The following is a 17,732-nucleotide window of genomic DNA, read 5'->3' as shown; positions in this document are numbered from 1 at the left end:
CATACATACGCAATGACCCCGACACCTGGCCGCCGACAAAGGACTAGGGGCGGGCTTTAGAGATGGGACATTTATAATGATATCGATAAAATTTGGGATTTAATTAAAGTTATAATTAGTGCAATGAGTTTCAGAACATATCGGCCGTCCAGCTTCTGTATTAAAGTGTTAATTATGTATATTAAAGTGTTAATTATGATTGATATATCACTTCACTCCTTTTGGTAGCTCTAGTTACCAGCTGTCACCTTTATTTTACTTGACAATAGAGGCCATTGAAAATTTTAGAGCAATTGAGTGGCTATAACAAAGTCGCTTTCTTTGTCCCTATGTCCCTATGTATGCTTAAATCTTTAAAACTACGCAACGGATTTTGATGCGGTTTTTTTAAATAGATAGAGTGATTCTAGAGGAAGGTTTACATGTAGGTATAGTACCCGTGCGAAGCCGGGGCGGGTCGCTAGTGTATAAATAAGACATATATTTTTGTGATTTCATTTTTATTTGGGACCCAACCCAGAAAAGGATGCCAATTTACTCCACCGACAAGAGCAAAGCTTTTAAATGACTGATGAGGATTTCATTAAATTAGCGGTTATAAAAATTAAATTGCTATCAGCATCAATGCTTAGTCACAACATGTTTTGAATAATGAAGTTTTTAATTGACGTTAATGACTAGAACGCATTGATACCAATTTACGCATTCGAATACACATTCTTACACTTATGGTCTTAAATGTTTAATAATACCTTGCTGCTGCGCTTGCTAAAGTGAGATTCACATAAGTTTAACGTAACATCCTCTATTTAAATGTTTTTATCCATTCCATATTCAATTTAATTGTAATTTTTATTTTTAGTTTGCATTTATCTTAGCTTGAATATTTTGTATAGGAGTATGGCAGGATATGTTATCGAGTATCGACACACCCCATCACTACCGTCGCCCCTATGCCACGTCCTGCGTTCAAGTTACATCACTATCTATCGGCGACTGTCGACCACAATGCTAAAGAGTTGTCTAACCTGTGAGTGCAATAAAGATTGACAGGCAGAGGTTAACGCCATTGGATATTTTTTTAGACGACACAATTAAGAATTTCAAAGAAATCTTGGCCATTGGGTCAACTTGAAGGCCTAGTCAAGATGCTAAAATGCTAGAAAATGCCAATACTAAAATATTCGTAGTATATTTACTGTCATACTGACAACTATTTAGGGTTCCGTAGCCAGAATGGCCAATCCGGAACCCTTATAGTTTTGTCCAATCCATGTCCCGGACTATTTTCTTATCTTTTGTCCATGTACAATTGCCATCTTAGCTAGGCTCCCAGGTATTTGTGACTACCTTAGCGATGATGACTGTATATTTATCATAGCGACTCCACGAAGACGGCGAATGTATACCTTCTAGAAATAGGCAATATTGTCATACGACCAATGATATAATATATCATACGACCAATGGTATAATATATCATTGGTCGTATGATTTATTATATTTGATGACATATTATGTATTATGTATTTCACATTAACGTCAAGCTTCATCAAACGAAAACATATATTCTTTACAATAAAACCTTTGCGCAGAAACCAATAGATGGCTGATTGACATCAAACGATATCGATAAATTGTCAAAGCGTTAAGGAGACGGGGGGATGAGATATTGGTAATGATCAGGGGTGAATGAGGTCAATTACTTGTCATTTTTCAACAAAAAAGTAACGTCGAAAAAGAATTGTGATATATTATAGCAGTTTACTTCTCTAACTCTTATTTTTTGTTGCTGAAGATTTATTCCAATTAAAAAGCGTGACGTGACAAACTGACAAAGAAATACATTTCATTGTAAAAGGGTAACTGTAATCTTTTGAATAAATACGACAAGCCATTGTCCAATTCTTACTCTAAACCTGTATTATAAAGAAAACTGCAAAAATACATTTATAACAACAATGCTTTAAAAAAAAATACATTTGCGTACCAAACCCATAACCACCCCAGAACTATGCACCCTACATTTACTATTACAAAATTAATTTTGAGGTTGATTTCATCGCTGTCAAAGAAGACTTCCATAAACTTAGTACGTAGGTTTTTTAGTTCCACATTTTGACCACCGGCAAATATAAAATTGTCGTATTAGGCGCCAGCTGCGCGCGGCAGCCATCTTGTTGCGTGACGTCACGCATCGATTTCTTTTAAAAATCGATATTTATCGAACACCTGTGTGGCTCGTGCCTTCCGGGTGCATTGACCTTTTATTTTTTTTAACTTTAAAGTTATCGTGGCGCAGGATGTGGGGGTTCTTCAAGGAAGTGTCAGTTTACGGTGGTTTATTGTTACTTTGATTTTGTTTAATATCCGATATATATCGATAACATATTATGGAACGGTGGTTACGGAGACATGAAAAATCAGATGTTTAGAGCTTGGCGTACCTGTGTCTCAGGCGCCCTTTACAGCGTAGGTACTTATTATTGATTAATAGATCCATAGGTATTTGACGCGGCTCAGTGGCCCTATAATGTTTTTTTGTTTTATAGACATTTACTACATTATTACGCAGGTACTATTGTTATTTAATAAAATAACAATAGTACCTGCGTAATAACGATTCCCCGTCTCATTTCAAGTGTTACATAGTTATTTTTATGCTATATGGCGTGTGTACATTTCAACGTAGGTATTAGTATTACGTGTGCTAATTAAAACGAAATTCCCCCTAATTCAATTAAATCATTAGTACCGTTATAATTAGGGTCTTTCGTTAGAATTTCATAAACACAGTTGTTTTTGATAAAAAAAACCAGCTGTTACTAAAGAGTCATTGTGTCTGTTTAATCATTCTATCATGATTCTATCGTTCTATCTAAATTCAAATATGTAACGAATACTGGTAGGTATTCTAATTATGAAATATATTTTATATATTAGAAAGACGGACAAACAAACAGACAAACACATTTTTCCATTTATAATATTATATATAGCATGGATAAAATTATTTGTTATTTTTTCTTAGTTTGTTGACTTATTTATTACAATATAGGTAGGTATGCTAAATTATAAAATTGTCCCTAATTACCTAATCTTCTAGCTACAAACATTTATGGTCTAATTACCTACTAGCTATATACAATTTAGGTACCTACACAGCATTTTAGGCTATAAAATATGAATGCAAAATTACTACACAACTAAATTCCAACAAGACGCCATTTTTGACAAAATTTAAATCGATAAAATTCTTACCAAATCAATATTACAATCGTTATCAACTTCCAAATTTTCATCATCTATCTGCAAAGTAAAGTTACCATTATTAACAGTAACATTTATAACGATTTCCGCCATAATCAAATAAGAATATCGAAAATTTTATTGATAATTCAGATCCGCAGTATCGGAAATCTAACCCTCGTACCACCGTTGTCATAGCAACCCCTTCCAGCGGTCCCCGACGCGACACGCATACAATATACACCTATCCCTTTTCTGCCTACAAATTTTCCTCGCAAGCGAGAAAGAGATAACAGTAGTTTCGCGATGTGTCTTCAGTTGAAGTAGCCCCTAGTAAAATCGATATCGCACAAGGCTAGTTGTCGATTATCCGTTCTTCCAAACATGAAAGCGACAAAGTTCTAATAAAGCTTTGCGTTCGCCCCAAACTATACTCTATTTTTAAGTGAATAAAGTATATATTGGAGTAAAAATTAATGTGTGGAAAGACTTTGTCGTTTTATGCGGTCTCGACAGGCGTTTTGCGTGTCACATCGACTGAGTATTGATTTTTCGATGCCCGGCTAGGATTGCAAATAACTTCGATTTATTGGATTATGTTTTCCTTTTCAACTCATTTGCTAATAAATAATGTTTACAGGCAATAAATGTTATGTCTTTTCAAATAATTGCTTAATATTTAGCCATTTCTTAGTCAACTTACACGACGAGATAAAATTTGAAAAGGTAAAGTTTTTTTTTCAATTGAGCGGCAAAGGCGCGAGGAGATGTTTTAAGGAAGAGAAAACAATGTTTTGTTTATTAGTATTACCTTTTATTTGCAGTAGCGGTACTATCGTTTTTGTACTACCGGCTCGAGATAGGTACCTATAAAACACCTTATAACACTTTAAGTTCTCGCGCTTTGTACACATATTTAAAGTCACACACAGGTCGAACGCGACCACGGCCAGTGCAACCTGGCCGAAACGTTGGGAAAAAAGGTAAAAATAATGTTAATTAATCGCGTTCGACCTGTGTGTGACTTTAAATATGTATAAAACACCTTATTAGAAACCTATATAAGATTACTTAACTCGTTTCGAAACTAGGTCCAAATGTCTGTACCTCCGTAGGTTAGTATCTTGTAGGTGGGTAGACTGTGTCTTCTGGTGACCAATACCAATACTTTTCTCTACAGCGAGGCAACGCGGCCAGCCTTCTGGGCACCTTACCCAACGAGCAAGACCTGGGCCAAATTTTTATTTATAAATTTTAATGTAAGTGTTTATTGTATTACTCTATGTTGTTTATAAATAAAGTTATCTAAATTTTCAGTAATTATTTCAATTCGAAATCGGCTGAGTTTGAAGCCAATTAAACAGAATAAGAACAGGTGTTGGAAATTGCGCTTACCACTGGAATAAATGGGGATGGTGTGACTCCCCCCAACGCGAGTGTGGGAGTGTGGTAGCCCCGAGCAGACGATCGAACACATAGTCCTGGAATGTCCCCTCACCAAATTTGAAGGACGAATTGAAGACCCCATAAACCTCAGCGAAACGGCATTTGAGTGTCTTGAAGAGCACATTTATCAATCTCTAGTTTAAGATTTAATACTTAAGGAAATGTAATTAAAATCCAGTAAGACGTATAAATACCATACGATAAATAAATAAATAAATGAGATAAAATATTTTGAGTAATGTTCTTGAGCGTAGCCAAATAAAACAAACGCCTGTTATTTTGTGATGAGCAATTACTTTTTACTTCGTAATTTGAAAAAAAAATTGATGAAATTCTAGTATGTATGTGGGTACATCACAGAACTTTATTTATATAGAAGAAACAAGTTCATCTATTTGATGTCAAATTTTGTAAGTTGTTTCTTGCCTGTAATTTTAAATATGTCTCAGGCTCTTGATTGTTCATAATTTTTGTGTTGTTGCAATTGAATATCACGTAACGAGGCATTTTTTATGTTTTGATTGACTTAAACTTACAAAAATTGACGCCCGAAAGCTACAGCTGCGAGTAAAGACGGACAATGTGATTTCACTGAGTTGTGTAAGTAGTGATCTATGGTATATATGACATCTACATGTATGTGTGTGTGTGTGTGTCAATTTGATACCATCACATTTAAAACACGCCAGTATTTTTAAACATAACTACATAAAGTAAAATTCAAGGTTTAAAATAATATATCTTAATATAAACTACATAAGGTTTTGTTTTACTTAGCAAACTGTCATAATATTAATTCATTCCACAACGGTGTCATTATGTGTTATTATACGACGATAATATTATTGTCCTACATTTCTACATGATAGCAAACGGTACCACGTCGGTGGCAAACAGGCAAATCTTGGGATTAGTTGTCACAGCGGACCCCAGGCTCCCATGAGCCGCGGCAAATGCCGGGATAACGCAAGGAGGACGACGAGTGACAGCTGCATCAGTGTTACGTGCACGACTTGTCGGCTTTTCCATCAAATTGTATGGCGTCAAATTAATTCCAACGACTGCCGTTAGCATTAATGTTGGAGTGGTTGGACAGGCCCATTAGCTGACGTGTAGGTATTTATGAAAATCGGCGCCACTCGTTGCCAATACATACATATTATCATAGTTATTTCAAATTAACTGTTTTAAAATTTATAAAAGTAGGTGAATCTAGTAATGAAGATGATTTACCACCTGTGGAACTACCTATAGTGAGGGGAAAAGTTTTGTGCTACACTCGGATGCAAATGTATTTTACTTCTCGTGTGTTCATCGGCGTTAAATACAACTTTTCCCCCTTGTATAACAAATAACTATTATTCTTATTATTACGATAGTACTCTTTATTATACTGTGTCGATATATACATACATACACACATAATTATACACATAAATTTTCAATGAATTGTTTAATTTTATAATGTGAAATTTATTAATATTTTCTATGAATAATCCTACCTACCTATTTAATTTATTTAAGTTAGACTGTATTGATACTGTGTGTGTATCCACTACTGTATGGATTTATCCTTATTTGCAATAAAGATTTGAGTATTGAGTATTGAGAAACAGAAGTATACATAGGTAATTGTACTAGTATTTCTAATTATTGCATGCCTTTTAAAAGGCTTAAATTTGTTAGTTTTTAGTATTACCTTTCCATCAGGTGTGACTAGGGTCAATCCGTTCAGTCCAATCCGATCAGTCCATAATAAAAAAACCGGCCAAGAGCGCGTCGGGCCACGCTCGGTGTAGGGTTCCGTAGTTTTCCATATTTTTCTCAAAAACTGCTGAACCTATCAATTTCAAAACAATTTTCCTAGAAAGTCTTTATAAAGTTCTACTTTTGTGATTTTTTTCATATTTTTAAACATATGGTTCAAAAGTTAGAGGGGGGGGACACACTTTTTTTTCCTTTAGGAGCGATTATTTCCGAAAATATTAATATTATCAAAAAACGATTGTAGTAAACCCTTATTCATTTTTAAATACCTATTCAACAATATATCACAGTGGGGTTGGAACGAAAAAAAAATCAGTCCCCATCCCCACTTTACATGTAGGGGGGGGGGGTACCCTAACAAAACATTTTTTTTTCCAGTTTCGTTTTCTTTCAACCCCTTATTTTTTCATGTGTTTTACTACGTGATTGTATGTATTTGTATTATTTCACTACTTTGGCGTGATTGATATACGTATTGATACCAAATTTCAGATTTCTTGTGCTAACGGTCACTGAGATTATCCGCGGACGGACGGACGGAGACAGACATGGCGAAACTATAAGGGTTCCTAGTTGACTACGGAACCCTAAAAAAACCTACCTCTATAACTTCCTTGAAGAAACTACAGTGTAACTTAAAATTTATGGCTACTTACTATGACCTTTCTACGGCTCCTAAGATACAGGCTTAGTCTGGTTTGGGAACCACTGTTTTAACCCTTGTTGTTGTAATGTTTTTTTTTCTTTTTTTTTACAATACCTACAGTCAGATTCACGATTTTATTGATGAATGTAACACACATAAGGCCGGTTGCATCAAACCGTCTGTCACCGTTAAAGCGCCCGTTAAATTTTATTGTATGGAAAGTTCCATAGACGTCTGCTGCGTGGTTGATGCAACTGGCCCTTACATATTTTCATTCACTCATTCATTTCATTCGTACCAGCCCCCTTAGCACAACCACAGTATAATAAAGAGTACTATCGTACAGTATGGCCACTCCCGCTCCCCGATGAAAGCGCCGCCCACCCCCTCTCGGCTACCTCACAGTTACCGCCTGTCAAAAACACGAACAGTCGACCTGTAATATTTCACTCATACAAGCATAGTACGCGTTCACCTACACGAGCTTAGACTGTGTGCTAGGAATGCGCCTCTTTTAATATATTTGATCGGGCACATCTTGCGTTGTCGTCCTTGATGTATGGACTCGCGCGTGACAAGGCAAGTTGTGCTAAAGGGGCAGTTCTTGTGAGTCGTTCTGTACCTTTTTTTTTTTTTATACTACGTCGGTGGCAAACAAGCATACGGTCCGCCTGATGGAAAGCGGTCACCGTAACCTATGAACGCATGCAACGCAAACAGTGTCACATGCGCGTTGCCACCCCATTAGAAACTTGTACATACCCTTTTGCTGTGTTAAGTACACAGCAAAAAGGAGTGTACAAATTCCAAGGAGGGTTCGGGTTGCCGACGACTCTAAAGGACAATATACGGAACAAGTTAGTTCCGTAAGTCCTCCCGTCATCAGGACCGCACCCTCGTTGATTCTGGCAGCCTTACTCACCGGCAGGAACACAACACTATGAGTAGGGTCTAGTGCTATTTGGCTGCGGTCTTCTGTAAGGCGGAGGTACTACCCCAGTTGGGCTCTGCTCTAGATTCGAGCGAGACGATATCCGCTGTGCTGTGCCCTACCACACAAAGCGGAATATCATTCGCTATGCCCTACCTAGCTACATAATTTCATTAGTTATTTACCTGTAAAGGGGACGATATAAATAAAAGACAACTGTGTGTTTGTTTGTTTGTATTGCGTCAACTGTAACACTTCAGTTTCATCGATATTTGAGCAAAGTTTACCTACATTATTATAACTGCTCAGGGGTCGCGCTCACTCGTTTTCATACAGTTTAGTTTCATACATAAAATAGCGTTTGAAAAGAAAATATGTGTAAAATAATGATAAGTTGCAGAAGTCAATTCCATTCAATACTTGTATTTTGACTATGCCGCGCGACGCGACTCAACGCTCTCATTGCAGCGAGCTTACACATTTCTTACATAGACATATAGATGGCGCTAAAATAAAATATGCTCTTTTTTTATAAATAACATTTCAAAAATAAGTCAAAACTGGGAGTAATAATAATTCAAAGATGTTGAACTAAATTCGCAAATTCTCGTGTCGTTTTGAAATTAAACATAATGTAATAATAAAGTACAAGTAGGAAAAGCGGGACAGAACGCCATAACCTTGTTGTGGGGTAAATTTTCATAGAAGTAAGATGGTTTACCAGTACGAAGTTTGATTTTGGAATATTTTTCTACAGTAGCTTTGGCATTCTTTTTCAATTCAGCAAAATTATTTTATGCCACATAATATAAATTTTTCAAAACAATATTAAATAAATTTCTAAACAGAAATCAGCTACCAACGTGTATACTTTGGTACAAATTTTTTTTTTAAGAAACAAGTGAACGCGACGGTGGAGCGTAACAACGCATGCGTCATATGCTCATTACCTCCCATGACAACACACACTTGACACGAAGTGCCTCCATATTTTGTTTAAGCTTTAAGCACCAATGTTTTTTATAACAAGTCGTTCGAAATATTTAAACGACTAAAATTCTATAAATATCTTACTATGTATAGGTTAAAAATACAAGTTATAACATTTTTACAAGTCTATCATTAGTGAAACGTACCTATCCAGATTCCTAGTTATTTTCGAGAAAGCAAATGCTATTTAACCGATTTTTCTTAGGTATACAAAAACTATAAATAATGAGAGAAAATGTAGAATATGAAAGCGTTGAAATGGATCGTAACAAACACTGTAATCTCAGTAAAAACTAAATTTTAAATCAATTAAATACAATTATAACATATTTACACACAATTAGAATAAACCTAGGTTTTTAATTAAATTTGCTAAAAAACATAATTGCATTAAAACGAAATAAATCGTCGCTACGAGTCACTATTGGTTAATTATTCTTAATATTATTACTATTTACGTATGTGTTATTTACTTTCAGAAATCCACGAAACTTAAAAATATTACACACTGTCAGTAAATATTGACGGCATCATTTGAGTATTTCCAATAATTTCACGTTTGTATTTTTACGAATTAAGTGCTGTCATTATTACTGATTATGTGTATAACTCTAATAATAAGACGGATCTGTTTGTATTCACTTTCAATGATCAGTTTAAAATAAATAAGAAAATTATGTGCGATGTTTATAGAATAGGTGTGGTTCCAAATATATAGAAATATTTTTAATAAGCCATGCGATAACTACTTTTTTAAACAAAAAGCGACGCTAATTCAAATTTCGCTTGGATTAAGATATATTCCAGTAAAATATACAATTAGGTACTTAAATGGGTATAATGTAGGTATACTAAAATTATACAATATAGTAGAAGTATTTATATGTCAGCAAAACTACGCTTCGAAGCGTTACTTAATAGTAGAATAACATTACAAGAGGGTTACAAATGTACTGGATTCGAAATTAACTCCAGACTGGTGTCTAGTTATAATTTTGGTAGTAATTATCAAATAAGAAATATGGGATTAAAGAGACTGCAGACCATCAATAATGAATGACAATATCTTGCTTAAGCGGTACTGTCATTAATTACTGATAGTAACAGCCTTAGAAAAAGGAAAAACACCTTGGAGATTAGTAAGTACAATACCAAGCCCTGGGCCAATAGTTGACCGATCTTTTTTGGAACCTTTAAGTAAAAGGGTGACGCAGTCCCAGAAGAGATTACACAAGCTGCTGAAAGGAACACTTACAATGACGATCACTCAGGCATTTAAAATAATGTTTATCATTTATTCTATTTAGCACGTTGTATAGAACGCATCATAAATATCATACAATATTGTTGTATCTAAGGCACATAATGTTTAGGCTTTCATTACTCCATTATCGTACACTGGTGCTATGAAAATAATGTAACTTTACTGTGACAAACAGGCAAGAGAGTTTATTTTTTTTATGACAGAACTCTGCAAACAAAATGGAACCTATACTTTCCATTTTTTTTTTTTATGGTTAGTATTGACCCGTTCGAAAATCCACGCCCAAATCCCTCTTTTTAGCCAAGTTTATTAAATCATTTTAGTACGCTGAAGATTGAAAATTATTTTATCATTTCAGTACTATTTTAATGTCCATGTTTAACAGAGTTCTGTCATTTACTCAACTACATGGCATATATTCTGTTCTTTCAGAACAAGTATTTACACAGTCTCCTGTATCTGTCACGCATAAAAACAATGCAAAGCTACTAAGAAATTAAAATCTATCGAAACTACTGACAGCTTTCGTTCAAAAACGTTTTATTTTCAGTTTTTTTCCCTAAGCGTGTTACCATTGTTTCTTAGTCTAACTTTATTTACACTGACATTTAAATTAAAAGCCGAAGTCAGCCTAAAACTAAACGAAACAAAACGTGTGTATGCATCAATATAATTAATGTGACACAAGGTAGTATTAGTAGCAGTAAACTCTTTACTGTAGAATAACAAAACACACAGTAATTACAGTAAAGAACACAAAGGCAAACTTAACCCTTTGAATGATTTCTTCCATTTAACCAATGTACATATGTACTTACTTTATCAAATTAAGAGGAATTTCTTCCTGTTTAAGTTGGTACTTAATTTGTTGACAATTTTTAGTTTTGACAATTTGAAACAACATTTATAATTTGGTAGATTATAAAAATGGTAATACACTTAGGTATATAGACTGTATCAACTTCCGGTTCTCTAACAAATGCAGTTTATACAACATGTCCGTACCGTATGCATTATATTAATCGCCAATCATACAAAAACAACTATTTCAATATAAGACACGTTCAGCATGAACAATTGAATCACAGTCTAGAATTTTCGGCACCAATGAGCTTTTAAATTCGTCACCATTTTAATTTATTTGTTATTCTGACATTTTCCGAACAAATTTTCACTTAGTTATTTGTTACGATGCAACCTTTTTATTCCACTACGTCAAAGAACGCTCACTGTGAGTGATTAGGAGAAAATTTGTCCGATAAAATACAGAATCATTATTGCCATACTTTTTCAATGTCATTCCTTACAGACCACGAGACCAATTGCAATCGACAAGCCTGACATTTAAGTAACTATTTATTCCTTATAACTGTTTTTATCGTCTAATAATGTCTATAGCTAGCAATTGACTAATTCTGGCCTTTCTGCCTAGTTGAACTATCAGCTGACTATGTTTGTGTTCCAGCTATTTAATTGTACCGAAATCTACATCAAATCCAATATTATATTTAGCAGTACACTGTCAATATTATTAACATATTTTTATAACTTTTCCTTACATGTATATGTATGTACAAACATATTTATTTTGATTTTCCTTTTTATATCCGCTCAAGCGATATATTTTAGTTATGTATCATTTATTATGTTATTTTAGAATGCATAAACACTAAAGCAAGTTAAAAGCTTTCTAGCATCCTGGATATAGGAAAAAAAGTACCTGTACACCAAAAATACAGTTGCCTAATCCATATGATCAATAAACATTGACAGTGTACTTCATTCTTATGAACACGCTTTTTAGCCAGTTTCTATTGAAAAAATATGTTTTGCAACCGTTATAATATAGGATGTTTCTACTTCAGTACCAATATCTAGCTTCCCTAAAGCTGTTTTTTTATAATATACTTTATCTATTGCTTGTCAATATTGCTAAGTTTCCCTATCAGGCTAGTTTTACTATTTAAATTCAAAGCATGTACTTAAAATGGTGGCGAGAGAAAGTTAAAATCAGAATATAAGTATACATAATTGCATCCAAAAATAATATAAAAAGGTTGAGCTAAGAACATACAGCATTTAGTCTTGGTTTTAGCTAGGTAATTATTTTTACGTTAATCGGTACAAAAATCCTAAAAAAATCAGGAGGAAAAGCATACCTTGTATTGTCAATATCTTAAGTATTTTTGCATAAGGTGGTATTGAAGTGTGCTCGCGTGATTTACTCACAATATCAATCATATGATAAACTTTTGAAAAATATCTGGTTGTTAAAAATTTACGGAAAAACATGTCAAAGAGTGACCTGTTGCAGTTTCATTAAACAAGTCAAATTCAATAAAATAACCTGATGTCTCTAATGAAGTTTCTACTGGGTTGGCAACGCGAACGTGACACACCTTGAGGTGCAGGCGTCTATAGGTGACGGTGACCGCTTTCCATCAGGCGGACCGTATGCTTGTTTGCCACCGACGAAGTATAAAAAAAATGTCTATATATTTTCTTTGTATTTTTTTCTGATGATATAGCATAAGTGACGGTTGAAGCACTTGAAGTCACGATCAAGAAATACATATGAAAGGTTAAATATGGGCCTAAAAGTGGTCTCCAGTGCGTATTTAGTAAAAATGCTATATGTTCTAGCTACCAGAAAGCTGTTGATGACCATTCAAGTCAGGATTTTTTTCAAACGAAATATTTTTAGCTTAGACTCCCAAGTTCTCACTTTGCTATGGTTATTACCATGCAAAGTGAGTGTACTCAAAACACATTTGGCATTATTTTATGACTAGTAAACGGTTATGTGAAAAATACATAGGTATCTCAATTATTGACAGAACACATATCCCCAAAAACTTTAAAGTTTTATTATATTATACCAATAGAAGCTTGTGAATTTTATGACCACCAAAATCCCAGAACCCATTTGAACAGTCATCGCTAAGAAAAAACATGCAAACAATCTTAAACATACTTACGTATCCCTAATACTAATAAAATGTATATATATTTGGATTTCGTTAAGTGTAATTTGGCCACAATTTAGTTTCTACCCCTTACTAATAAGCGTAAGGGGCGTATGTAAATATAATTTTAATTTTAACCATTAAATTTACATTGTATTTCTAATGACTAGCTTTTCTCGAGGGGTCGCAATTAAACCCCAAAAGTCAACGATGGCCATGAGGAATGGCACTTAACGTTTTAAAAAAAGGTTTCTTAAGTACTTATACAATGAACAGGGTGAGAAAAAAACTAGGTTCTATAATTATAGGATTAAGGCTATAGGTAAATATTTTTTATCATATTTGGATATTTCAAAAATGCGCCAATCGCAAGTAAATTTTGAAGATTTTTTTTATTGAATCTATATTACCGATCAGCTTTCTATGGTATCCATAATTAATTATGTAGATAGTAACAAAAATGGGCAAGTGCATTAATTATTTACAGTATCTGTAGTAAAGTTTATTGAATATCCAAATATGATCGTCTTAAGATAAATAGGTATGAATTGTCCACATTACAGGTATGAGCGGATGGATTTTAAAAGATCACTACAATGTACAAGTTACCGTAATTAAGTTATATTATTATACGTTTTTATTCGTGAAAGGCACCTATAAAATGTCCAGACGAATGTCCAACTACAATTATTGCTTATTGTCATTTCGATTCGAAATTATTCGATGTTTTATTGCTTTTAACTTTTAGCAACTCCAACAGTTTGAGATTCCTCGAAATGTATGAATTGACATATATTATTATGTATATTTAATGTATATTTAAGTTATAAAATATTAAGTAAAAATAACGTACCTATTAAATTTTTCATCAGTAGCCAGTTTCCTACTTAGGGTACTTTTTTTAGTAAAAAAGTAGTTACACAACTCCCTAGGTTAAGAAATATAAATATTTTATTAAACATTAAAACCGGCAAACACGTCTAGATCACTAGTGGATCAGGCAATCTAAACGATAGGTATAACGTCGGGCCATCCCTTTCGCACTATTTGTAAGTGCGGTAGGGACAGCCTGACTATCGTTTTTCACGCGACCATGCTTGCCTGCATGGTCGCTTTTTCTTTGTATATGATAGGTAAGTCAATAATCTGCTTGGCATTTCTAACTGTTGCAGTTAAACAATGTTAACATTTTATTCTAATGCTTAAATATTATTTCAATAACTTATTTTTCGAATCGAAACAACAACCCGACGCTAGTCTTTGCTACTAATCACTAAACTAATCTTAAGCAAGGCTCGTCTTTCATAAATATTCGTTCAATAAATTAAAACAAATTCGTAAACTACACACTTACGCTAACCTTCAATACAAAACACACAACAACGAAACAAAAAACAAATTATAATATCACACTTTTGTCAATAATAAACGTGTTTTTACTTGGAAGCATTTGATTTCATATTTATACTATTGCCCAAGTATTTAAATAAAAATATCTATAATTTTTTATTTAAATATTTAAGCAAATTAGAGTATAGCTTGTCCTTACTGTTTCACAGCTTAGCAAACGAATTATAAGCTGCATTTAACTTTTATTTCACTAAATTACTGGAAGGCTTGATCATATCATACTCGTTTTCGTATTCTATAAAAATATTAGAATATATAATGTTCTTTCGTAGCTATTTTTACATCGTTGGAGTATTGTATTTTGTTTGCCTTAATGAGTATAATGAATAGAGCGCCGCCTGTCTCTATCAGTTGCGGGCAACGTCCGTTAGATGGCACTATTCTCAATTCCCAAAAGACGCCATTACAAAGTCATTGCGTACCGATATTCACTACTTACACGTAGATTAACCTAAAGGCAAATTAATTTAATTTTTATTAGTAGGACTAGCTTTAATACAGACAGGCGACGCCGTAAATTAAAATCTAAATTTCAACTACAACCATTAATATAAATATTTACACTAAACGTCTTTGCCCTGAGTTATTATTGCTTTTAGTTTCACATACTTAACAGCACATTATGATGAAAATCGGAACAACACGACCGATTTTATTTTTACACAGTTGACTGTACCTAGATGGTAGAAAAATGTGCTGAGTTTGAGGTCGATGGCCATTTTGTAAACATTTTTTGTTGGATGTTCATAACGCGACCGTTTGTTGTAAAATTTTAGTGGTTATTATTTGGAATTATTTTATTCGTTGATTATTTCATTTCCTTTTTAATCACTTTGGTTTGGTGTTTGTGCTAAAATTGTCATTGCCCTTTAACTATTGAAAAGTCATCATGTTTTGTATCTTTATCCTAATTACCATTAAAATTTGGATTTTGATTTAAGTACAAAATGTGGTAAATATCTGTTACCATGGTGCCCAAGCATCGGAGTCTGCCAAAAGCACTTTTTAATGATAGTTATGACAAAAATCAATCACCAATTTTATTAGAACTTGAAACCTATTATAGTAACAGACTAATTCGAACGAACATTTATATCAGAATGATATCTTATGTATATCATTCAATAATCATTTATTAGCGTCATACTCTTATCTTACATCAGGGTCGGTAGCCGAATGATACAAACGCTCACGAAACGCTCACAAAACGAAACGCTAGCAATATCTATCTCTATCGCTCGTGCGTTTTAGCGCGACAAAGCCAGATTACCTTTCGCCGCGTTTCGTTTTTGTTTCGCGTCGCAGAAATTCCATTCGGCTACGGCAGCTGGCATGTATCGACGCGGGAGAGACGGTCGGTTGCTAAACAACATGATTCAAATACCATTCTGATGTTACCGTCCAAATTAGCCTGATTATTTCTTCATTAACTGTTCTGATAAATGAATAAGTAGTAGTTTTATAACTGTGTACTATTTCATGTCTGTCAATTAGCTCTATGCAGCACAGGTCGCCAATGCGGCGGCGGCGCGGGCGTCCAGCGTAGCACGGTGTGCGCGTCCATGTCGGCGCGCTCGCACGCCGGCGCGGAGCCGTGCGCGGAACTCTCCAGCGCCGACACGGAGCCGTGCGCGGAGCCGTGCGGCGCCGACTCGGAGCCGTGCGCCGCCGACGCGGCGGATCACGGCGAGCGCAAGTCCGGCGCTTTGTCCGGCGCGATGTCTTCGGAGTCGACGGCCACGGCCGCCGTATCCATCGCTGTCGCTTCGGAGGTTATCACGTTGGATTGGAAGAAGCGTTCTGGAAGGTTGTTTCCATGTTAAATGAAAAGATTGAGCACTTATGAGATGACTAAAGATTCAGAACAAAAAAATCTTCATTCTAGATAACGTTACAGAATGGTTGCAATAATGTACAAACATTCGCGCATTATATTGATGTTTCTGTAGGACTAGCGAGAATATTTTGTTGAGTGAATAATTTATGAGAGTCAAACAACATTGTAAAATTAACCTGGGTTCAAGTATCGTTCAAGTTAGGTACTTTCACCACGGTTCAAACCAATATCCAAATGGGTTATTTACTAATCTTGCATGATTACCGCGTAGAATATCATCAAGTTCTTAATAATAGTAAATATTATTAACTCACCATCGTCTAATAAAACGACGTGGTCTGGTCCTGCAGGCGCAGTCATAATGTTGAATTCTTCCTCCAGTGTTGGGAATGGTGCGTTCCATCTGTAAGAGAGAATGGTTTCTTATATTAAGCCGATTATTTAGAATATGAAGCCGAAGAAACGCCGATTTTTAGTGACAACGCCGACACTGCCCAAAATTACACTATAGTCGTACCTGACAGCTGCCCTAGGTGGCGCCCGCGGTGCGTACAGCCCCAGCCCGCCGGGAGGGGAGACCGCGCCGCCGCCGGTACAAACGGCGCCGCCGCCGAGACCAACACTGCTTAGAGGGCCGTAGCTGAATACCTGGAATATACAGAACACAGAGTTGTTAATAATAAATCACATTATTTATTTCGGTAACTAAAACACTTTTTTTACAATCTTCAATTCAAACTCGATAGTCATAAGTAAACAGTAATAAGTAGGTGTTTCAAAGACACAGTGTACTAAATTGGAAGCCACAATTGAACCGTGGCTAGTGCAATTAGGATATTTAATAATATTTTTACCTCAAGATTTAACACAATTTATTAACATTCCTCTTTACAACTTTTTACTCAAAGCGTAAGTTGAAATGTTATATTTAAATCTGTACCTATAGTTATTCTCTAAATAGACATTCCATCAGACAAGACAAAAATGATGTAAGTACTCAAAATTCACAGCTGTATTTCGTTATATCAAACGTCACTCATTTACAAAACTATTTATTTTTACTCAACATTTGATTGTCCTATAATTAGATAATACTAAGGAGCATGTTACTTGAAACTAATAGCGGCGCGTGTCAGATTTATAGTTATTTTTAATCTCTCGATAGACCGACCAACTCGATGATTTTAAAAATAGCATTTAGAATTTATGCATGTCGGGTGCTATTG

The 17,732-nt window shown here is 34.8% G+C and overlaps 1 protein-coding gene across 7 annotated transcripts in view; it reads right to left on the bottom strand.

Moving 5' to 3' along the window:
* Positions 1-8,258: 8,258 nt before the first annotated feature.
* The window catches only part of LOC125237419 (nuclear factor 1 B-type), a 93,532-nt gene continuing 84,058 nt past the window's right edge, over positions 8,259-17,732 (bottom strand). For all 7 annotated transcript variants that reach the window (XM_048144472.1, XM_048144474.1, XM_048144475.1 and 4 more), the window contains 3 exons: positions 17,024-17,154; positions 16,821-16,909; positions 8,259-16,469 (listed from right to left, as the gene is read on the bottom strand). In XM_048144472.1, the coding sequence (XP_048000429.1) occupies positions 16,351-16,469; positions 16,821-16,909; positions 17,024-17,154 (339 nt within the window). In that variant the 3' untranslated portion in view covers positions 8,259-16,350. The remainder of the gene's footprint in view (positions 16,470-16,820; positions 16,910-17,023; positions 17,155-17,732) is intronic.

This window comes from Leguminivora glycinivorella, chromosome 21 (genome assembly GCF_023078275.1).
Source record: "Leguminivora glycinivorella isolate SPB_JAAS2020 chromosome 21, LegGlyc_1.1, whole genome shotgun sequence".
In the NCBI taxonomy this organism is placed as follows: domain Eukaryota; kingdom Metazoa; phylum Arthropoda; class Insecta; order Lepidoptera; family Tortricidae; genus Leguminivora; species Leguminivora glycinivorella.
The sequence above is the reverse complement of the archived record's forward strand: the minus strand, read 5'-3'. Positions and strand labels throughout refer to the sequence as shown.